Source organism: Arachis duranensis, chromosome 6 (genome assembly GCF_000817695.3).
Source record: "Arachis duranensis cultivar V14167 chromosome 6, aradu.V14167.gnm2.J7QH, whole genome shotgun sequence".
NCBI lineage: Eukaryota > Viridiplantae > Streptophyta > Magnoliopsida > Fabales > Fabaceae > Arachis > Arachis duranensis.
The window spans coordinates 5600404-5626023 of record NC_029777.3 but is presented as its reverse complement, the minus strand read 5'-3'; the positions used below and the strand labels follow the sequence as shown (position 1 = coordinate 5626023).

The 25620-nt window shown below is 37.6% G+C and overlaps 1 protein-coding gene across 1 annotated transcript; it reads right to left on the bottom strand.

Moving 5' to 3' along the window:
* Positions 1-2743: 2743 nt before the first annotated feature.
* On the bottom strand, positions 2744-5468 carry LOC107492208 (pectinesterase). The gene is made up of 2 exons (XM_016113202.3): positions 4489-5468; positions 2744-3451 (listed from the first exon to the last, which is right to left on the bottom strand). The coding sequence occupies exons 1-2, from the start codon at positions 5453-5455 to the stop codon at positions 2772-2774; spliced, it is 1647 nt and encodes a 548-aa protein (XP_015968688.1). The 5' UTR covers positions 5456-5468; the 3' UTR covers positions 2744-2771.
* Positions 5469-25620: the final 20152 nt, after the last annotated feature.

Sequence of the window (25620 nt, the reverse complement as noted above, 5' to 3'; positions counted from 1 at the left end):
CGTTCTAGCCCTTCTATTTTTTATATATTCTTTTTATATTTTTATATTATAAAAAAATAATTCTTTTATACTCTTTCACTTTTGATCGATCATTTTTAACATTAAAAATAAAAAATATACAAAAATGTTATATACCAACATGCCTTGATTAGAGTATTAGTAATTACACTTTCAAATAGAAGTATCATTTTTATTATAACTTTTAATTTCACCATGAAATTATTAGATCTAACGATATGTTAAAGGCTAAAAATTCAAATCCAGCTAGTTGAAGTAATTCAAGACTCCAATACTGAACAGACCACCTTGCATCACCAAGTCCTCTATAGAGTTTAAGACCATGCTTTAGATCTTAATCTCCCAAAACACTACAGGAGAAGTATTATTCATGTTCACAGATAATGTTAGAGGATCAACAATCGTAAACATTCTAAGAATGATCACTATTGGTGAACTTTCTTCTATCATTCCATTGGAATGGATTACTGATTATGAGAAAGCTTTTTCAAAAGAACAGGTTGATATTCATATTACAACACCTCCAATTATTACCCATAATAGTGATGGAACGGTGAATACTGTTTTTCAGAAACCTGGAATAATCAAGCAAACCTTACTGCAAAGACCATCTTTTAGAAGGATTAATATGATCTCTCCTGTTCAGATACAAACAACTCACGATTAAGATGATCCACATGTACATTTTTATGAAAATGAAAAACCTATTTATGTTTCTCATATAAATGGCCACTTCATCTGGGATGTTGATCCCTCTATGTGTGATTCTGACAATAACTGTGCTAACTAATGGAGTGACACTGATGATAAAGATTATACTAGGTGACAGAGGAACAAGAAAAAGAAGAAGAGGCCACTACATGCCCCTTGCTCCTATAAAAGGCCCGAGTCCTGTGGTATCAGAGCGTCAGGTTTATAAGAAGAAGAAGAAAGTATTACTAGTAAAAGCAAGTAAGAGAGAATCACTAAACATGAACCCTATAAACTCTCCAAGTTCTTCACAACTCATACATCATTCTATCTCCTTAAGCATAGACCGATTACCCTCTAGTTTAAAGAAAATTCTTGACAATAATATTGATCAATTGGTAGAATTTAGTCATGTCTCAGAAGACTCTCAAACTCCAACCACTGAATACCTTTTTATAACTCCCTATTCTTTTTTACCAAAGACAAAAAAAATCAACCCTCACCTCCATCTGCCATCTTATTAACAGAAATCTTTCTCCTCCTCCCAAAGAAATCATCCAATCCTTTTATGAGGGGTCCCTTTGATTCAATTCTTAAACTATGATATGTATAAATTAGATTGAAGAATTTTTTTTCTTATTACGTCAAGAAATTGAATAAAAAATAAAGTAATTCTTTTTTTATTCCATTTTGATTTATTTATTTTATTTTTTATCTTAATTTTAATATATTTTTTTATTCAATTTGAATTCTTATCTTTTTATTATTGTTTCTTTTCAAATCATATAAAACCTGTTGACTTACAATTGAAAGCTCACACTACTCACACAGATTTGTAAAAATTAGGATTATTTTGCTAAAACTCTAGTAGAGCATGTAAAAAACTCTAAAGGTTACATTAGAACTCAATTACTTTATTAGTACTATTTTAAGACATTTTATAATATTAACTATATTAGGTGGTGCAAAAAAAAATAATCACCAGTTAAATAAGCTATTCGTATAAAATATATGTTAAAATATAAAATATTCATTAAAAATAAATTAAATAATATATTATATATAAATATATATTAGTTAATTTTTTGTGTGTAAATAATATTTTTGTATATATATATATAGACAACTTCAAAATCTCAACAATTATTTTTGTAGCTGTATGTGAATATTGAATTACTTTTTATATACCTTATTTAAGTTTAAAAGGTTTAATTTTAATATTCGATATTAAAAATGTGATCCAGTTACTTTAATTTTATCTTTTGAGGTTTTTTTATTCTTTGGCACCTTATTAATAATCAACTTTGAGTTAAGATAACAAGACTCGCATATTATGAAATTATAAATTCAACACTAATTGAGTTCTTTTTTTTCACTTTGAATGATTTTTTCTTAAAATTAAGGAACTTGATTGTATGATGACAAAAGATTATTCTATATTTTAAAAAAATATAAAACAAAAATAAAAAAAATTTTAAATCTTATTTTTATTGTTTTATATTATTATTTTTTTATGTGTTAATTAGTTAAATAATTTGGAAATTAATTTTATAATAATAAAAAATTCTTTTATAATAATAATAATAATATAATACTTTTTTGCACAGTTAAAAATTTTTAAATATGTCAGTTCTAACTCCGTACCTTTTTTACGTCTTGAATTTTTTTTTTTTAAACAATGGTAAGATTTTACATATGATAAAATGGTGGTCCAATAGGACAAGTCACTACAAGAAAATAGAGTTATTTTGACACTTTATTTTTTAACACCATAATTAAATGTCAAAATTAATATATATTTTTGACGGCCAATATTTATCAAAATAAGATTTAAATTTTTTTCACAATCGCTTATATGTTAAAAATACTATTTTTGACAAAACTTTTATTAACATATTTTCATAGTTAAAATAGTGTCAAAATTTGTTTTTTGACAAATTTTAATTTTCTTTTACACATTATAACCCTCAAAAATAATCTATATTGTTGTAGTGAGTGCAGAATCAAAGAAAGAAAACATAATTACAACAACAAATAAGGATCAAACTTTGTATGGATGGAGTTCAAATTAAATCAAGAAAGTAGGGGACTCCAGTAGGAGGTAACCATGCAGCACCGGATATGAAATTAGAAACTGTGAAATTCTGTGCATCAGTGGCATTAATGACATGGTAGCCTGCCCAAGTGACCCTATTACTAGTGTTAGATCCAGGACCCCAATTATCATATTCCGCATAATAAAGTGTGTCCAAATACAATGTCCCTGACCACTCTGCCCAACCAGCAGGATCAATCAAACTGTCCATGAAAGACTGCATGTAAACCGTTCTTGAATACTCCTTCCATGGCCTCCCAAGATACGTTTTAGTGGTGCCCAAGTCGGTGGCGGCGGTTATTGTACAGTTGTGTACAGATGTTCCTGTGTTTTGGTTAATGTCAGTTCTGCCCTGTGCTGTGATGGTGTTGTACTGGCCACTCATTGGGAGGCGTGGCAAAATGTTACAGTTTTGCAACACAACTGCTGCGTTGCCAAATATGAAGTCAACTGTGCCGTAAATGTCGCAATCTCTGTAGAATTGTCTCATTGAATGTGTGTATAAAGTGTCTTGGTACCCTTCGAAGCTGCAATTGTAGAATGCGGATAGATCTGCTCCGCTTCTAAGAGCCACCGCTTGGTAATTGCTTGCTCCTGCTGTGTTGCGAAACGTTATATTCATAGCCACGAATCCTTGCGCAACCACAGCTGTGTCACATATCAAAACGTAAATCAGCTATAAATTAAACTATAATTTATGATCACTTGCTACATGATTCATATGAAGTTAAAATTTATACTAAAAGTAGCTTAAATTATTTAAATTCTTTACTCAACATATATATGATTCTTCATTACGCGTGGCTATACACATGTTGCTGTGATGTTATTATATATATGCACTACTATATTTATATGGGTAATACTATAAAATTAGGATAATTTATTATTTTTAATCGCTAATTAATTAGTAATATTTAAAAATATAAACTAAAAATATAGAATTAGTCTGTTAAACTAAAAAAAAGTTATACTGTTAACTAAAAATGTAGACTAATAAAAATTGAAATTATTTATTCTTAAACTTTTTTCTTTTTATATATGTGACTCTCGTACACCTTTTATTACTGAAAATGATTTCATGGGAAGGAAAAAATAAAAAATAAAAAATTGATGTTTTATATTATTTTTTGGTATCTATATATTTTATACTATAAAAAAAAGATTTATGAGAAGTGTCTAAAAATTAGTTCAAATATCATTTTTTGAAGGGTTATGTTATGTGTACATCTAAATCAGCCACTAAATAAAATCAGTCACTAGTATAAAATACATGTTAGAATATAAATGCATATTAAAAATAAATTAAACTACACATATATTTATACATAAATACATTAGTGAGTGATTTTAGTGTACAAATAACATTTTCTTTTTTTTAATATGAAATGCATGTGAGTGAGAAAGTTATATCTCCCAATGATAAAACATGGCTTCACTTAAATTATACTAATGAGTATTATGTCTTTTAAGATCTAACTAGTCCAATTGCATTTGTTTTTTTCCACTATTTTTTTTACGATTATTACAATTAATATAAAAAAATAATTATTTTTATTAAAATAATATTACGTAATTAAACTATTTTACACTAATAATATATTAAAATTAAATTTTAAAATTATATAGATGAATGTAATTTATTGATGAAACAAAAGAAGGTAGGTTGAGTTGAAGGTTATTACCAAATGAATAAGAATTGAAGGTAGTGTAGCCAGTACCGGCGCTGTGATTGCCGGTGATTATGGTCTTGTTGATACCATCACCGATCATCATCAAGTACTGCTTGTATTTTGGAATAGATACATACTCTTCGTACACTCCTGCAACCACATAAATCACAAAGAAACCATTGACACCACCGGTGTTGTTGGGTGCCGCAGCCACCGCATCGTTGATAGTTGTGAAGTTTCCAGAGCCATCAGGATTCACCACCACCGTTTGGTTCACAACAACACCGTCAGGAGCACTCTGAAGCAGCTTTCTCCCTCTCTTTCTGATTATCTCGTAAACCCTCTGTTCCCACGCGTAAGCGTCATTTCTTTGAGAAAACAGCTTTCGACTCTTTTGTGTGGTTATGCTGGAAGTCCAACCCCGTTTAAAGAGTGCAAGAGATATGCTGGAAAACATGGTTCCGTTTGAAACATGGCTTACTAGGTTGTCATCAGGGGTTGATGACGTGGCTTCTTTAAGGCTTTCTAAGCAGGTATCGAGATTGGTTAATGTAGCACTAATCATGGTAAGAAGGTTTTCAGCCTCGGAACTATTAAGGGTGCTGTTTGTGGTGTCTACAGTTTGTAGAGTCTTGGTCCAGAAATCTATGTTGAGGTCAACTAAGAGGTGGCAATCTTCAAGGGCGAGAATCGTTGACTGGGAGAATTTGGAGGGAGATTGTAAGTAGGTAGAGAGTAATGAGAGAACATCCCTTGATGATGACAGGGACTTGTTTGTGTAAAAACGGCCATACTCATGAATGTCACCTCCTTGGACATTAGAAGGGGAATTGGATTTGCAAAATGTTGGATAAGGTGTGAGGTTGCAAATTGTGTCTATGGAGGAAGAAGTTGATGATGCTGATAATAATGCAAGAGATGCAAATTGCCATAAAAACATGCATAATGTTAGGGACATTATCTTTGAAGTTATTGCCATGAGGGTGTGGTGTGGATATTCGGTTAATCAAAATAATTAGACCGTTTATATATATAGCTTCCTAGCTATGATGGAATATTTGGGTTTAATTAAAATAAACCAATTAGGTTAATTGTTTAAGAGGTTAGATAGAAAGAAGAATGTCAACCCTACCCTAAATTAATTGCTAAAACATTATGGTCTTCTTATTTGCACCGGTTCTATATATACCTTGAACAACTAGATCTACTTTAATTGTGTTACCTATAACTGGAAAAGTTCAAGCTCGCTTTTAAAGGCAACGTTAATTAAGCTTCAAAGTCAGAAAGCTAACACGGATTGATTATATGAAAACGCAAGAAAAGGAGAATGAGTCCCGGCCAGGCAATCCAATTTTCAAGAACTAATGAAGGGATTCCGTTTCTTTTTTTATTTCATTTTGGTATAACGGACTTTATATATGCATATGGGGCTTCCCTACTATATTATATTTGTCCAATTGTCCTAGTATCTCAAGTTGTTAAAACTTAAAAGACTCATATAAGCCAATATTTAAGCATATCCTTCATGGGTTTGGTTAAATAAACTCTCAAATGACTTGTTAGCAAAATACTGCTGCTAGGTAATCAACATCCATTAGCTATTATTGCTTAACTAATAATTATTAATAAGTCGATTAAATTCTATTAAAAATAAGTTTGTTAAGTTTAGATTTTGAATTTTTTTTAAAGATGCGTAATTTTTTTTATATTGCTCGATAATTTTAGTCAATACACACATGCTCTACTAATATATTTGGTCTCTTTTTTGGTATTATATAGCTGGTCAAAAGATTAAATTGTATTGATTTTGTAATATTTTTTTAATTGAGTTTTATATATTATTTTTTATATTAAATGTTAGTTGTGTAATGTTGACTACTCTTAATTTTTTTTTCTATTTTTTTATGTGAAATTAGTGTTTAGAAGACGTTTTGTTAGTTATGAGTTATTTTGGATGTGGAATGACTTGCCGATGTAATTAGTCAAAAAAAAGTAAAACGGTGATGAAATGGCGTGAAAGAAAATACGAAGTACAAAACATGATGACGAGAGTTTACTAAAGAAAATAAAAAGGGAAGGGAATTGGAAGGTTTACATGGGTGAAAGAACAAAAAATAAACAATCATATTAAGAATATACTAAAATAAATTATTAAAATTAATATTAATATCAAATATATATTAAAAAAATTAATTAAATTATACATATATTTATACATAAATATATAATAATTAATTTGAGTGGCCGAATTTAATATATACATTGCATGATTGGTTTCTATTGTCATACAATTTCCTCATTGTATTGTCTCATTCATCTCAACTCAACTTTTTTTTAAAAATTATTTTTAATTTGATTTTATCAAATATAATTTGATGCAGGAGCATCTATTAGGTTATTAGAAATATTAATTAAAGTAGTCTAGTTTAGCATATATTATTATATTGTGTTATAAATTAGGCCTATATCGCCCGAGTCATGAAGGTTCCCCCTTTCCTACTAGTATAAATATGCGTATGTACCCCTTTTATTCATCAGAGTTGAATTAATTGAGTTATATATTTAAATAAGCTGTGTGCTTATTTTCCTCTAAGCTTTTTGAAAGTAAGAGGTGCATCCTTGGCTTAGCCAACCAAAGTGGGTTCTTGGCTATTTTCACCATAGTGGGGTTGTTAACCTCGCCAAGATTGGTGGCCCAAGCGACGTCTCGGCGTCAGTTTGGTATCAGAGCAAGGTCGGTCCTCGTGGCCTTCACTTTACTTTAGTAAAATTTTATTTGGTTCGTGAGTACGGTCGTTAGTGCGGTTCGCATGCTGTTGGTACGAGTCGTCATCAGTACGGATTGTCGGCTGCGAAGTTCCGGATAATATCATTCTTTTCTCTTCTTTTGGTGGTATTTCTGTTGGCGATTTATCTTTGTTCATTTCCATCATTATCATTATTGTGCATCCTCATCATCATCACAACATCAACATCCAAGCATATTGCATAGTAGTAAAAGATGGCTCCGAAGTGTATAACTATTCAAGAAATTGAAGTGGAGGAATTACGCCGTCAAGTTAAGGAGTTGCAAGAGCAACTTGCAAAATATGATGCTGCTCAACATAATCATGGAAACCAGACTGAAAACAGTCCTTCTAGTGAAGAGGATAATGGAAATCCATTTCATTATTCTTCTTCGTCTGAAGATTTGTCCACACGAAGAGCACGACACAACAACACGAAAGCTAAAGACTTAGGAATCAAAATTGATATTCCTGAGTTTGAAGGGAGACTCCAACCTGATGATTTCATCGACTGGCTTTGCACAGTGGAAAGAGTATTCGAGTTAAAAGACATTCCAGACGACAAGCGTGTGAAGCTTGTGGCGATCAAGTTAAAGAAGCACGCATCAGCGAGAAAGAGAAGGACGGAGCAGGATCAAGACATGGGATAAAATGCGTTGTGAACTAAGGAAGAAGTTCCTTCTAGAGCATTACAGGTAAGAAGTTTTTATCAAACTTCACAATTTGAAACAAAAATAATTGACTGTGGAGGAGTACACTATAGAGTTTGAAGAGCTTCTTATGAAGTGTGACATTCAAGAGCCTGAAGAACAAACTGTTGCTCGCTACCTCGGAGGGCTTAATGAGGACATTACAAACATTGTCTAACTACAACCATTCTGGACGTTGGATGATGTTACAAGACTAGCGTTGAAGGTTGAAAGGCAAATAACACAAAAGAAGAACAATCGCTTCTCAAGAGAGAGGGGGTGGTTAATCTTCCAAAGCAGAAATGGACTCCTCAACAATCTTCTAAGGTGAGTCCTTTAAAAGGTTCACAAGCCAATAAGGAGCACAACTCTTCTCTCTCTACTGAACCCAATAGAAGGTGTTTCAAGTGCCAAGGGTTTGGGCATATTGCTGTTGATTCCCCAAATCGAAGAGTTATCACTTTAATTGAAGAAGAAGACCGTGAAGAGGCAAGTGAAGAGTTCGAGAAGGAGGTTGATATTGACTATGATGTTGAAGAGGAGGTTCCAGCGGATTGTGGTGAAGCTTTGGTGATTCGTCGCATTTTGAACACTGCCATGCTAACCGAAGATGAAAGATGGCTCCACCATAACATTTTCCACACAAGGTGCACTGCCTAAGGAAAAGTATGTAAGGTCATCATTGACTCCGGAAGTTGTGAGAATGTTGTTGCGAGTTATATGGTGGAGAAGCTGAAGATTCCAACTGAGGAACATCCTCACCCTTATAAGTTGCAGTGGCTGAGAAAAGAAAATGAGGTCAAAGTGACAAGGCGATGTTGCGTTCAATTCTCAATTGGGAGTAAATATACAGACAAGGTATGGTGTGATGTCATCCCAATGGACGCATGTCACTTGTTGCTAGGACGTCCGTGGTAATATGATCGTCGTGTTGTCCACGACGGATTCAAGAATACGTATTCCTTCTTCAAGGATGGAGTGAAGATTGTGTTGACTCCACTAAGATCTGATGAGTACGAGAAGCAAGTTGAGCCATCCTTAATCACAAGGTCAGACCTTAAGAAAACTCATCAAAAGTTCAACTTCATGTGTTTCTTACTGATTTGTGAGGAGAACAAGGAGACCTTATCCGTGCATGAAGATGTCAAGCCTTTAATTGAAGAATTTTCTGATGTGGTCCCTGAGGAGATTCCTAACAGGTTACTACCAATGCGAGATATTCAGCATGCCATTGATTTTGTCCCTGGTTCGGTGATCCCAAACAAGCCAGCATATCGTACGAGTCCTAAGGAGCATGATGAGTTGCAACGCCAAGTAAAACATCTCCTAGACAAAGGGCTAGTCAGAGAAAGTGCTAGTCCTTGTGCCGTTCCTGCTCTACTAGTTCCAAAGAAAGATGGTTCGTGGCGTATGTGCATTGACAGTCGTGCTGTGAATAAGATCACCATCAAGTACAGGTTTTCTATTCCCCGACTTGATGATCTGCTGGATCAATTACATGGTGCTATTATCTTCTCTAAGATCGACTTAAGGAGTGGCTATCATCAAATCCGTATGAGGCCTGGTGATGAATGGAAGACAGCTTTCAAGACACGAGATGGATTATACGAATGGACTGTTATGCCATTTGGCCTCTCTAATGCACCAAGCACCTTTATGCACCTGATGAACCAGGTATTCCGATCCTTTATTGGGAAGTTTGTTGTTGTTTACTTTGATGACATCTTAATATATAGTAAGGATCATGATGAACACCTAGTCCACCTACGTCAAGTATTTGCGGTACTTCGAGAGCAAAAACTATATGCTAATCTCAAGAAGTGTGACTTCTTAACGAATAGAGTCATATTTCTGAGATATGTTGTTACAAGTCAAGGCATTGAGGTGGATCATAGCAAAATTGATGCTATTGTTAATTGGCCTACTCCAAAGACGTTGCATGATATAAGGAGCTTCCATGGATTAGCCTCGTTCTATCGACGATTCATCAAGAATTTTAGCTCCATTGCTGCTCCACTTACTGAATGTCTTAAGCATGATACATTTACATGGAGTACTAAGGCGCAACATAGTTTTGAGGCATTAAAGGAAAGGATTTCTACTGCTCCTGTACTTGCACTTCCAAACTTTGATTCCATGTTTGAGGTTGAGTGTGATGCTTCAAATGTTGGTATCGGTGCTGTACTTTCTCAAGAAGGCCGACCAATTGCTTTCTTCAATGAAAAGCTTAATGACGCTAAAATGAAGTATTCCACTTATGATAAGGAGTTTTATGCGATCGTACGAGCATTAAGCCACTGGAGCCATTATCTATTGCCTAAGGAGTTCATCTTGTATACTGATCACGAGGCTCTTAAACATATTAAGTCCCAACAAAAGTTGAATCGACGCCATGCAACTTGGAGTGAGTTTCTACAATCTTTTTCATTTCTCCTTAAGCACAAATCTGGGACTCAAAATAAGGTTGCCGATGCTTTAAGCCGACGACACACTCTCCTTTCCACTTTACAAATTAATGTTGTTGGCTTTGAGGTTGTAAGGGAGTTATATGAGGGAGATCAAGATTTCGGAGAAATCTGGACGTGCTGCTTGCAACAACCCTATCAATAATTCTTCATTCAAGAAGGTTATCTTTTCAAGGACAATCAGTTGTACATTTCCCAGTGTTCACTGCGCCAATTAATTATCTGGGAGACCCATAATGAAGGATTAGCAGGACACTCTGGAAGGGACAAAACGTTGGCTCTCATAAAAGAGAAATTTTATTGACCAAAACTTGAGCGGGATATCATTCGACACATTCAGAGATGCCACATTTGTCACATTGCAAAAGGTGGAAATCAAAACACTGGTTTGTACAAGCCGTTGCCTGTTCCAAAGGCCCCATGGAAAGATGTTAGTATGGACTTCATTGTGGGATTACCTAAGACACAGAGGCAAAAGGATTCTGTTATGGTGGTTGTTGACCGATTCTCAAAGATGGCTCATTTTGTACCTTGTCATAAGACAGATGATGCCTCCCACATATCAGATCTATACTTTAAAGAGGTCGTGCGCTTGCATGGTATCCCTCAAACAATCACTTCAGATCGAGACGTGAAGTTCATGAGTCACTTCTGGAGAACTTTATGGAGAAAAATGGGGACTCACCTACAGTTTAGCTCTGCTAGTCATCCGCAAACGGATGGTCAAACAGAGTTGGTCAACAGAAATCTGGAAAATCTGCTACGAAGTTTTGTGGGCAAACACCCTCGCCAGTAGGATCTTGTTTTGCCACAAGCTGAGTTCTCTTACAACAATTCCATTAGTCAAACGACAGGGAGATGTCCGTTCAAGGTGGTATATGGCAAGCGATCCATGAGTCCTTTAGACCTTCCGCCGCTACCAACTCCTCGAGAGTATAGTGCAAATGCCGATGAACGTGCTCAACAAATCAAGAAGCTTCACGAGGAGGTACGACAGAAGATATTGCGTCAGACTGCTCGGTATGAGGCCCAAGCCAACAAACATAGGAGACCAAATATTTTCAATGCCGGAGATTTGGTATGGATCCATTTGAAAAAGGAACGATTTCCTAAGTCTCGCGGGAAATTATCTCCTCGAGCAGATGGACCATTCAGAGTCTTGGAGCGCATTAATGATAATGCTTACAAGATTGAGCTTCCAGGAGACTATGGAGTATCTGACATTTTTAACGTGGCTGATCTGTCACCTTACTATGAAGAAGATGCAGAGTCAATAGAAGATAAGATCGAGCCCCTTCCAACCCAAGGAGAATGATGCATGAGCATCTATTAGGTTATTAGAAATATTAATTAAAGTAGTCTAGTTTAGCATATATTATTATATTGTGTTATGAGTTAGTTCTACATCGTCCGAGTCATGAAGGCTCCCCCTTCCCTACTAGTATAAATATGCGTATGTACCCCTTTTATTCATCAGAGTTGAATTAATTGAGTTATATATTTAAATAAGTTGTGTGCTTATTTTCCTCTAAGTTCTTTGAGAGTAAGAGGTGCATCCTTGGCCTAGCCAACTAAGGTGGGTTTTTGGTTATTTTCACCATAGTGGGGTTGTTAACCTCGCCAAGATTGGTGGCCCAAGCGACATCCCGGCGTCATAATTACTACAATTTTTTAAAATAAAAATTTTACCAAAGTAATGTGGCGATGACAATGAGGCAAGGTAGAGAAAGAAGATGCCTCCCTATTTCATGTTTCTGCCCTAGATTTATTCTCCATCTTTGTTCCCAATTTTCGTAGAAGAATATTGTCCTATCTTTATTTTTTGTGAGGTTTCATTCTCGGTCTTATGGTCTAAAAGATAAAAGTTACGATGCATGGACATTGACTCGAATATGGGACACAAAATATGGGACACAGGATATGTAAACACGCGAATTAAAATTTTTATAAGATACAGGGACACTTAAGAATAAGATTAGACACACTAATACGTGATGATATTTATGTGTGTCAAAGCATACCTGAAAAAGGATTTTTTATTTTTATTAAAATACGATTGAATACAAATAATATGCGTATTGGACAAATGTTAATATGCGTCATATCTAAAATATGTCTGATACGGCAACATGACAAATAAAAAAAATATCTGTATTTTATAGGAGAGAAACGTAATAAAATAATAAAAAATATAAACCGTTATCATTGATTAAATTAGATCATATTGACTAAATGATGGTTGAATAATTATTGGTTATTTAGTATTTCTAGTAGAGAAATCCAACTATTTAAAAATGTACTAATTTTAATTAAAACCTAAACAAACGCGTTTAAAGTTACGTAAACAAAACTCATCTATCCTTAAATTTTGTATGAAAAAAAGAGAGCTGGCCGAAATTTAATTGCACCGAGACTTCTATCTATCATGCGTGAGGTCTAAGTAAGGAATTGTCTGTTGACAATCAATTTTAATCTCGTTGGACACTGGAACTTTGATCAAGATTATAAGGGAAAATGTTAGGTAAATAATGACTATCTTAAATAATATGAATAATTATTAATTAAATAAAAATATATTACATTATAATTTAATATTATTAATTAAATTTATTTTTTTAATCTTATTAATTCACATTGTTTACATATTGTTTAAAAAAGTAGTTAGTTACTTATATTTTTAAAATTGTAAATTACATTCAAATTACACCTATCTTATACATTCATTTTAATTATCAAATACGAGTAAAAAATTTTCTTCATTAAATACTGTTTTCTTCACCAAAATTGTCCTTGTCTTTTATCTAAAATTCTGTTGCCGTATGCAAAATTATTATTTTGCCAAAATTCAAAACAGAAAGAAAGCCACGTGAGATAGTTAATTACTTGAAGCAACAAATAGTCACTCTTTGAAATTTGAAAATGATTAGTGTGGCCATTCATTAGTTGATTATTTAAATTTTCCGTCAGACACAACTACCACTCGGAACTTGAGTCAATAGCGGACAATGTGTGAACAAATTAATTTCTTTCAGCTTTAGTGGAATCCACGATTACAATAAGGCCTACCCTGGCAACCTCTTAAGTCTATCCATTTAATTTCAATGTTAGATGGTAAATGACGGGATAAAATATATTTTTATTTTTAAAATTTGTTAAAAATTTTAAAAATATATTTAAATTTTATTTTTGTTCATATCCTGATCCAATAGTAAAGGTTCAGGTCTAGACAAAAGGCCTAACTCCACGGATTGAGCCTTATTCGGTACCGACCTTCGTCTTACGAAGTCGGTCATCACCACGACTTGCTCCAAAGAAGTCGGGACGAAGGTTAGCTGGCAGATAAACACTCATTCAAATGAGTAACTGCCCCTAAAATCTCTCTACCCACTTCCAGGAGGCATACCTCAACTTCCCTAAGATAATGGGATGGTTATCCACCTTAAAAGGTGGAACTACTTCAGCGGTGGTTATTGGATCGCCACTATAAATACGCTAACACCCCTCAGGTATCACTAAGTTCCAATACATTCTAAACCTGCTTAATCCTTTGCTGACTTAGGCATCGGAATGTCTTTGCAGGTACCACCCCTCATTCTTTCACGCACGCAAGTCGGACGGAGGCCCCCAAGGTGCAGACCCACTCGAAGGCCTCCTCTTTCAAGCGATTGGGTCAACCAACACCATCCAATCCATTAATCTCCGGTTACCCACCGTAACATTGGCGCCGTTGCCGGGGACCCAAGAGATCAACCAGTGATGGCGGACAGATCCCTCGAAGAGGGTCATGTGGAGTCAGATTCTGAACAAGAGAATCTGGACACAGGTAATAATGATGCAGACTTGACCCTCCACCAGGGAACCAATGATCAACACAGGGAAGGTACCTCCGGAGTAAAAAACCCGAAGGTGAATTCTTCAGAAGGGCGCAAATCAGAGAAAGAGGGACCCTCCCATGCAACTGAACTCATGGAATTAGTCCACAGTCGCCTGGAACAGTTAGAACAAGAACGGGAGCGACAAAAGGAGACTAAAAAGAACCTAAAAGAGGAGATGGAACGATGAAAAGAGTTAGAAAGAAAACTCTTAAAGTTAGAATCCTCCCTCAAAGGTCGGAACTCCCATGAAGAGCAAGAAGAACCGCCCCTAGGAGGGGAGGATCCTTTCAGTGAGGACATAATGAGGGAAAAAGTTTCGAGGAACTTCAAAAGCCCCGATATGGACCTCTACGATGGAACCACGGATCCGAAGCATCACTTAAGCAATTTCAAAAGTCGGATGTACTTAGCTGATGCTTCCGACGCTAGCGATGCAAAGCTTTCCCGACCACTCTATCGAAAGCAGCGATGGAATGGTTCGACAGCCTCCCCCCAAGGTCGGTCACCAGTTTTGAAGACCTCTCAAGGAAGTTTTTGATGAGGTTTTCTATCCAGAAAGACAAGGTGAAACATGCACCGAACCTCCTGGGAATAAAACAGGAGGTCGGAGAATCCTTACGAGCCTATATGGAAAGGTTCAACAAAGCATGTTTAGAGATTCAGAACCTGCCCCCAGAGGCAGTCATAATGGGGTTAGTCAATGGACTTAGAGAAGGTCCCTTCTCACAGTCCATATCTAAAAGACACCCCGTCTCTCTAAGTGATGTACAGAAAAGAGCTGAAAAATACATCAATATGGAGGAAAATGCTAAGCTGAGAGACCCGAGTTGGCGACCTGGGCACCCTCCCTCAACAAAAGAGAGGGAGAGGGAAACCAAGAAAAGGGAAGAACTCGGTCTTGAGAGGCCAAGAAAGTACCACTCTTATACTCCTCTGAAAGTTTCTATAGTGGATGTATACAGAGAGATTTGTAATACTGAAAGGCTGCCGCCCCCTAGACCTATTAAAAATAAAAAAGGGGGAGCCGCAGCGACTACTGTGAGTACCATAAAATATATGGTCACTCCACAAATGACTGTTACGACCTTAGGAATGTGATAGAAAAACTGGCTAGAGAGGGTCGGCTTGACAGATATCTCATAGAAAGGTCGGATGGTCACGGAAAAAGGAAGCGAGATGATGTAGATAGAAGAGACCCACCACCACAGACTCCGGAGAGACATATACATATGATATCAGGAAGGTTTGCAGGAGGGGGCCTCACTAAGTCCGCTCGCAAGAGACATCTCAAGCGAGTCTACTAGGTCGGAGGTGAATCCGCCGACCTCCCCACCATTTCATTCACCAAAGAAGATGGGCAAGGAATAATCCCTGGACATGATGATCCAGTGGTAATAACTATGATCCTAGCAAGTGCCCATCTCCACAGAACCCTAGTAGACCAAGGAAGCTCGGCGGAAATCCTTTTTAAGCCCGCTTTTGACAAACTAGGGTTGGATGAGAAAGAACTAAGAGCCTACCCCGACACCTTATACGGGTTGGGCGACACGCCAATAAAGCCACTGGGATTTTTACCCCTCCACACCACTTTTGGAAAGGGGGAAAAATCAAAAACTCTGAGTATAGACTTCATAGTCATCGATGTGGGGTCAGCATATAATGCTTTAATCGGCAGAGCTACTCTTAATCGACTCGGAGCAGTTGTATCCACTCCCCACCTTTGTATGAAATTCCCGACTTCAGCGGGGATAGCAACGGTAAGGGGAGATCAAAAGTTGGCAAGGAAATGCTACAATGAAAGCCTAAACCTGAGAGGAAAAGGCAAAGAAGTTAACACAATAGAGCTCGGTGGCGCAAGGGCTAGAGAAGAGCTGCGACCACAACCGGGAGGAAAAACCGAGGAGATACAGGTCGGTAAAGAGGAAGGAAAAAATACTCACATAGGAGCCAACCTAGGGGAAACCCTAAAACAAGGATTGATTAAGCTCTTAAGAGAAAACTCCGACCTCTTTGCTTGGAAGGCTTCCGATATGCCTGGGATAGACCCCGAGCTCATGTCCCACAAACTCTCAGTCTACCCGGGGTCCCGACCTGTACAACAAAGAAGACGCAAGCTCGGCCCAGAACGAGCCCTAGTAGTAGAAGAACAAGTACAGGCGCTCCTAGAAGCTGGCTTCATCAGAGAAGTCAAGTACCCAACATGGCTAGCCAATGTAGTACTAGTCAAAAAATAAAATGGTAAATGGAGAATGTGTGTCGACTATACCGACTTGAATAAAGCATGTCCCAAGGACCCTTATCCACTGCCAAGTGTTGATACTCTAGTAGACTCCAGCTCGGGGTATCAATACTTTTCGTTCATGGATGCCTACTCGGGGTATAATCAAATCCCGATGTATGAGCCAGATCAGGAGAAGACATCATTCATCACACCCAGAGCTAATTTCTGCTACGTGGTCATGCCATTTGGATTGAAAAATGCAGGGGCCACATACCAGAGGTTGATGAATAAGGTGTTTGCCTCTCACCTTGGGAGCCTAATGGAAGTATACGTCGACGACATGTTGGTAAAGACCAAGAAGGAAGTCGACCTCTTGTCAGACCTTTCACAAGTCTTTGACACCATAAGGCTGCACGGGATGAGACTAAATCCCGCAAAGTGCGCCTTCGCGGTGGAAGCAGGGAAATTTCTAGAGTTCATGCTAACACAAAGAGGGATTGAGGCCAATCCCGACAAATGCAGAGCCATCCTAGAAATGAAAAGCCCGACTTGTTTGAGAGAGGTTATAGCTGGAAAAGACCTCGTCCTATACTTATCTGTAGCAGACAAGGCTGTCTCATCAGCCCTGATAAGAGAAGACGAGGTCGGCCAACGTCGAGTATATTTCATCAGTAAAGCTCTACAAGGCCCTGAGCTAAGGTACCACAAACTAGAGAAGTTTGCATACTCCTTAGTAGTAGCCTCACGAAGGCTACGGCCTTACTTTCAAGCTCACACAATAAGAGTCTGTACGAACCAACCCATGAAGCAAATCCTCCAAAAAATGGATGTTGCAAGGAGAATGGTTCAATGGGCAATAGAGCTCTCCGAGTTCGACTTAAGATATGAAACTCGGACGGCGATTAAAGCCCAATGCCTCGCCGACTTCGTTGCAGAATATGCAGGGGATCAGGAGGAAAAACCAACTACATGGGAACTCTATGTAGATGGATCCTCCAACAAAACAGGAAGCGGTGCAGGCATAATATTGGTAGATGAAACAGGAACCCAGATAGAGGTTTCCCTAAAATTTGAATTCCCAGCTTCAAATAATCAGGCAGAGTATGAAGCCTTGATTGCTGGATTGAAGCTGGCAGAAGAAGTCGGTGCTACAAAGGTGATGATATACAGCGACTCACAAGTGGTGACCTCCCAAATAAGTGGATAATATCAAGCAAAGGACCCAAATATGAAAAGGTACTTGGAAAAAACTCTGGAACACCTTGGGCGCTTCGCAGAAACTGAGGTCAAGCACATAACTCGAGATCTGAATAGCAGAGCAGACGCCCTATCCAAGTTAACAAGTACCAAGCCAGGAGGAAATAACAGAAGCCTGATCCAAGAAACTCTCCAGGAACCCTCAGTGGTAAAAATAGAAGACAAACAAGAAATCTTTGAAGTGGTCGGATTAAACCTCGGATGGATGAACCCCTTGGTCGAATACATGAAATTCGACATCCTCCCCAAGGAGGAGAAAGAGGCTAAGAAGATCCAAAGGGAAGCACAACACTACACCTTGGTGAGAAATATTCTCTACAGAAGGGGGATATCAACACCATTGTTAAAGTGCGTACCGACCTCAAAAACCACCGAGGTGTTAGAGGAAGTCCACAGTAGAATCTGTGGAAATCATCTCGGAGCAAGGTCCCTAGCCAGGAAAGTAATCCGAGCAGGATTTTACTAGCCGACCTTGCAGAAAGATGCCACAGAATTTGTGAAAAAGTGCCAATCATGTCAGATGCATGCAAATTTCCATGTGGCTCTCCCAGAGGAGCTCATCAGTATCACTTCTCCATGGCCCTTTGCAAAATGGGGAATGGATTTGTTAGGTCCTTTTCCCCAAGCGCCAGGACAAGTCAAATACCTGATCGTGGGAATAGATTACTTCACAAAGTGGATAGAAGCAGAGTCATTGGCCACCATCACCGCACAAAGAAGTCGGAGGTTCCTCTACAAAAATATCATCACAAGGTATGGGATACCTCATTCCATTACTACAGATAATGGAACCCAGTTCACCGACTCTACCTTTAGAAGCCTAATAGCCAGTATGAAAATCAAGCACCAGTTCACCTCGGTGGAGCACCCGCAAGCCAATGGACAAGCCGAGGCAGCCAACAAAGTCATACTGGCAGGGCTAAAGAAAATGTTACAAGATGCAAAAGGAGCCTGGGCTGAAGAGCTCCCACAAGTGCTATGGGCTTACAAGACGACCCCCCATTCCGCCACTGGAGAAACACCCTTCCGACTAGTTTATGGCATAGAAGCCATGATACCAATAGAAGTCAACGAACAAAGCCCAAGAGTGATTCTCCATGACGAGATCGGGAATATACAGGGGCACAAAGAGGAGCTCGACTTGCTCCCAGAAGTTCAAGAAGAAGCCCAGATAAGAGAAGCAGCGTTGAAGCAAAGGATGACTACAAGATACAACAAAAAAGTCATTCGAAGAGCATTCACCCCAAGTGACTTGGTCTTGATCAGAAACGACATTGGAGTCAACAAATCAGGGGAAGGAAAGCTCGTTACAAATTGGAAGGGACCATACAAAATCAATGAGGTCTTAGGAAAAGGCTATTATAAAGTGACCGACCTGAACGGCACTGAGTTACCGAGGTCGTGGCATGCTTGCAATATGAAAAGGTACTATAGTTAAAAGCGAACTCTACTCCCTGATGTACTCTTTTCCCAACTTCATGATTTTTTCCCAAAAATAAAGGGTTTTTTCTGGAGGAGGGTTTTTAACGAGGCATCATAGTAGGGGCTAAGGGAAATAGATTGGCAAAAACCCTTAGTAGCAATAAAAGTACCTCCCCAATAAATAAAGATCTTTTTAATTTATCTCTCATAAAAATTCCTTCTCGTTTATTTTCTTTCCTACGAAACGCGCCGACTTAAGCTCGACAAAACGTGAAAATCCCATGAACCGACCTAGATGGTCGTCAGGATAAAACGACGAGGTACAAGTCGGTATAAAGAGGTTATATAAGTTGATCGTAAGAAACTCAGAAACACTCCGACTCATAAGTCGAAATGAAAACCCGAGTAGAGAAGCTCGGAAACACTTCATCGAAATGAAAAACCGAGTAGAAGAAAAACGCATCGCAAAAATAACCTAAGACATAAAAGCTCAATAAACTACAAAGTTGAGTATAAAGGAATAGTGGAAAAGAGAGATCGAAAAACCTAAGGCCAAAAAACTGTCAAGCTCATAAAGACAGACAAGTCAAAGAAAAGGTTTTTCAAGAAAAAGGTCGGAGAAATTTTCTAAAGTATTAAACAAAAAAGCATGCACACAAAAGGTAACTTAAACCCTTATCCAAAAAAGGGTATTTCTTTGCTAAACATAAAACCCTTATCCAAAAAAGGGTATTTATAAATATTTTGTTGACGGCCTTAAAAGGCCAGAAGAAATTGTTCAGTTACCACTACCACCATAAACAACAAACAGTTTAAAAAAAGGGGGACCCACAGGCTGGGCCCCCATATAGCCAACAAACTTTTAACTTTCACCACCGGGAGTAGTAGGATCACCACCAGAATCAGGAAGAGGAGCCGAAGTGCCATCAGGACCAGGGAGAGAGGCACCTACATGAGTTGGAAGAGAAGTCTCGGGAGTCTCGGAAGAACTCGGAGCATTGTCTGGACGGGGAGGAGACTCTATGATTCTCTGACCCCAAGTCTTCAACTCAGACTCAGATACAGGTCGGGGAGGAGACACGATGGCCCCATTAATAACAATTTTGTCAGGGTCCAAAGGAGAGAGATCCAAATCGGGAGCAAGGACGCCGACTTGCTCCTTGAAAATCCTCCAAGCCTCCTCGGCTCCCTCAGCAATAGAGTCCTCCAACTCGGCATAAGCAGTCCGAGAATTCAACAGGTCCTTCCTCACCTCCACGAGATCCTTGAACAAGCTTGAATAACTCTCATGCGCCTTCTTCCTCAAGCCCTCCTCCATATTGCATTGGGCTTGTAACTTGCTCCCCTCCTCCCGAAGGTCATCCCTCTCCTTCCTCAATTTAGCGACCTCCTCCTTCAACTCCTTCTCATGTTTCTGATATATGAGAAGCCTCTCCTCTAACTCTTCAACCCTCGAAGTTGAACCCAAAGAGCTAAGAGAAGTCTTCTCAAAAACATCAAGAAACTTGGTGCACACCGCCGCCGCCCTGACACTCTCCTGAGCCAGAATAGTGAGGTGGTTCCGGACAGAAACATCATCCATACCTATACGAGTATGGGGACAAATGTGTTTCCAGACAAATGCAGGAGCATCCACCTTAGCCTCACCTTCAAAAGAAGAGGAAGACTCTAAAGTCTTACGCTTCTTCTTCTCCGGCTCAGGAGAAGGTCGGGGGGGAGGGGGCGGCTGAGAAGAAGCCGAGGAGGAAATAACAATAGGTCGAGAAGGGGTCCCCAAATTTTGAGGAGGAGGAGGAGGAAGAGAGGAGCTAGTTACCCTGGCACCGCCAGCCCTGGCGCGAGATCTTGCCCTGGCCTCCTGAACTCTCTGGTAAGATTCGCTGAAATTCTTCTTCGCCATCTCTGTAAAAGCAATTATTAGCCAAAAATTGAGACAAGTCGGAAAAACAAGATACAAGTCGGAAACAAAGTATAAAAGATAAAGGCTACCTAATTGCGCCTGGACAAAGGACGGCGACCCCTGGAGAAATTTTTTGGTATCCAGATATGGGGCCCTCCCCCACACTTCTCGGAGGAACCCCACAATGGCTGCCTCCACCTCATCCAAGTCATCCAAACCATATTTCTCGCAGGGGGAGGCCTCCAACCAATACAGAGGAAAGCGAGGAACATAATTTTCATCCAGAAAAAAGGGGTGGTGACCCTCTACACCTTGAACTTTGAAAAAATAATTTTTAAAGTCATGGAAGGATTCATCGAAAAGGGTGAAAACTCTCCGACCTTGTATGGCTCGGAAAGACACCCATTGCTGCTTGTTATTTAGCCCACTGAAGGGCTTGGTCATATGAAAAAGATAGAAGAAAATCCTCAAAGAGGTCGGAAAATCTAAGACGTGGCTGATAAACTGGTAAATTTTCAGAAAACCCCAAGAATTGGGGTGAAGTTGGGTAGGAGCAACTCGGCAGTGACGCAAAACAACTATTTCAAAATCAGAAAATGGAAGAAAAACACCCAAACGGGTAATCATGCTTTCATACATGTAGAAAAAATTAGGGACCTCCTCAGTATCCCTCCCAAAACAAACCCGGTCTTCCAGACCCGGGACCACCAATTCATACTTTGGCTCATCCTCCTCAGAAGTACAAATATGGTGATGAGTGCGAAGGTTGGTGAGGAACTCGACATCGACCAAGGGTTCCTCCCCCAAGACCGTAACATCAACCCACTGAGCAAGAACTTCTACAGAAGACATTTTTCCCCTAGGGTACGATGTAAACCTACAAAGGGAAAAGGAAAAAGAATAAAAAACGAGAGTCCCTAAGGGGCATGAAATCTAAACAACCTACGACGTCACCCTCTCCCTCGCCAAAGAAAATAAAAGGCATGCAGAAGCACTTGATAAAAGGGAAGAAAGAACCAACCTTTGGCTGAAAAGAAGTAGAGGAAGATGAAAGCCTTCAACGAAGAGTACCCCATGAACAGAAACGAAAGTATTCCACGAACAGATAAAAAGGGAAAATTTTTTGAAAAATCGAAGAAACAAAACAAACAACGAAGGAAGAGGGAAGCATTTATAAGTACGTTAGGGGCATAATGGTAAAAATGGAAGCGGCCATTAATGAATGCACCGTTACCAAGGTAATTAATACCTACGCACACCCCTAACGGACGCGACGTTTGATTAGATGTAACTGTGAAAATCAAAAGTCACGAAGATTCACGTCGGTTGCAAACAAATCACGTCGGTTCCCTCACAAGTCGGTTACGACCCCGAATAGAATACTCGAACCCAAATCTCAAAAAGAAAATTGGGCTCGAGTAGGGACACTGTTCATACCCTGGCCCAATAGTAAAGGCCCAGGTCCAGACAAAAGGCCTAACCCCACGGATTGAGCCTCACCCGGTACCGACCTTCGTCTTACGAAGTCGGTCATCACCACGACTTGCTCCAAAGAAGTCGGGACGAAGGTTACCTGGCAGATAAACACTCATTCAAATGAGTAACTGCCCCTAAAATCTCTCTACCCACTTCCAAGAGCCATATCTCAACTTCCCTAAGATAATGGGACGGTTATCCACCTTAAAAGGTGGAACTACTTCAGCGGTGGTTATTGGATCGCCACTATAAATACGCTGACACCCCTCAGGTATCACTAAGTTCCAATACATTCTAAACCTGCTTAATCCTTTGCTGACTTAGGCATCGGAGTGTCTTTGCAGGTACCACCCCTCATTCTTTCACGCACGCAAGTCGAACGGAGGCCCCCAAGGTGCAGACCCACTTGAAGGCCTCCTCTTTCAAGCGATTGGGTCAACCAACACCATCCAATCCATTAATCTCCGATTACCCACCGTAACAATTTTAAATTTTTTTATTTGTATTAACTATATTTTTGATAATTAAATTTTTAAAAAATTTAAGATTAATTTAATAATAATATATGATAAATATATTTGATTTAAATAAAATAATTTTTAAAATTTATAACAAAATTTTAAAAATAAAAAATATATTTTATTCTAAAGTGTGTGGCTTAAACTAATATTCTACGCTCTTAGTTTATAAAATCAAATCTTTTATCATTACTATCTACCAAGAAGCCTTTATGATTATTGTTTTTCGGTGTATGTTATGGTGCCTATATATATTTGTCTAACTTACTAAAAAGAGATAAAAGTTAGTATTTAAATTAAAAAATATAAAAGTAAATAAATTTTTTAATATTTAAATCTTACCATAAAAAGTAAGTTCGACAATTTCGACACTAAAATTATAGACACTGTTATGACTAGGAAAGGATAAGGATGGATGTCCATTTAATGGGCAACCCATTTTCTACGTTGAAGAGAACAAATTCTTAGAATGAAAAAAATAAATGTAGTTTGAAAAGTAAACTTCTCTTTGCCTATAAAAGCATGATCTGAGGCAAGAGAATAGAGCAACACAAAAACAACAGCAACACAAGCATCTTTATGTTGCTATCAAATACCCTTCTTCTTATATTACTACTACAATTCTTTCTCTTCTTTTATTTTATAAGTATTTTAAATTCTATTTTCTATTACTCTTTACATATTATATTAATAGCAATATTAATCATCTTTATTATATTGAGATAGTAACAATAAACATATGCGATTCTCTCTCTCTATTTTTAATACTTCTTTCTATCTTTGTATATATATACACATTACAACATATAATATTATTATATATATATAAATTATTATTGAGCTAATTATTTTAATACTAGAGTCTTCTATTTATATATCTTTATTTTACATATCTTTTATTTATTTTACAACACGTTATCAGCACGAGACTCAGATCAAATTTTAGGAATACTCAGGTAATATTTTCATTATGTCGAAGCTATCTCATCTTGAATTCAATGCTCTTGATATATCTGGAAACAATTATTTATCATGGATATTAGATGCTGAAATCCATCTTGATTCAATGGATCTTGGAGATACCATTAAGGCTGAAAATAATGCATCCCAGAAGGATAAAGCCAAAGCCATGATTTTTCTTTGTCGTCATCTTGACGAGGGATTGAAAAATAAATATCTCACATTAAAAGATCATGCAGATCTTTGGAAAGACCTTGAAGAAAGGTATAATCATCAGAAAACGGTGATACTTCCTCAAGCCCGATATGAATGGACGCACTTGCGTTTACAAGATTTTAAATCCATAAATGAATATAATCTTGCAATGTTTCGAATCACCTTACGAATGAAATTATTTGGGAAAAAGATCACTGATCATGATATGTTGGAGAAAACTTTCTCAACCTTCCACGCCTCGAATGTGCTCCTGCAGCAGCAGTATCGAGAAAAGGATTTAAAAAATATTCTGAATTAATTTCTTACCTTCTTGTTGCTGAACGCAACAATGAGTTGTTATTGAAAAATCATGAAGCGCGCCCAGCTGGCGCCGCCCCATTTCCTGAAGTAAATGCGGCAAATCATTACCCCATAAGAGGTAAATGGCAAGCTTTTAATAACAAGAAAAATTATGGAAGGAAAAAGAATTATGTTCAAAAGAGAGGATCTCACCAGAAGTGGGATAAAGAAAGGAATATCGGGCAGAATAAATCAACCGAGGAGAAATGTTTCCGTTGTGGTGGAAAGGGCCATTGGTCTCGTACCTGTCGTACCCCAAGGCACCTAGTCGATCTTTATCAGGCATCTTTGAAAAAGAATGACAAAGGAAAGGAAACAAATTTTGTTTCAAATGAGGCTGAAAACTCCACCACTCATTATGATGTATCTGATTTCTTTGAGGACCTTGAAGGAAATATTGGTCATTTGATCAATGATGGAATAGTTTAATATGTGAGATTGTGAAGTATTTATGTAAATAAATAATGTAAAGAACTTATTGTTAAGTTTTATTTAAGTTTCAAATATGATGTACATAAATAATGAAATTTGAATGTTTATGAATTTTGAAATTATTAAATGTGTCAAATTTTAAAATAAAATTTTAGTATATGACATTATTTTATGTATAGTGTTCCTTAGAGAAATAATTCTGATCAAGTATTCAATTTAACTGTGCATACTACTCATTTTATTATTATTTGTTTTTGAAGAAAATGGCAAGGATATGTAATGAAGATGTATGCCTTGCGGATAGTGCAAGTTCGCACACTATTCTCAAAAGTGATATATATTTTACCCATCTTGTGCCAAAAGAAGAATATATTAATACTATTATTGGCTCGGATAATGTGATAGAAGGCTCTGGAAGAGCTATAATTTTCTTTCTTAGAGGAACAAAGTTTATAATAAATAATGCATTATTATCTACCAAGTCTCTGAGAAACTTGTTGAGTTTTAAAGATATTCGATGGAATAGATATCATATTGAGACAATAAATGAGGAAAATTATGAGTACTTATGTATCACAACTCATGATT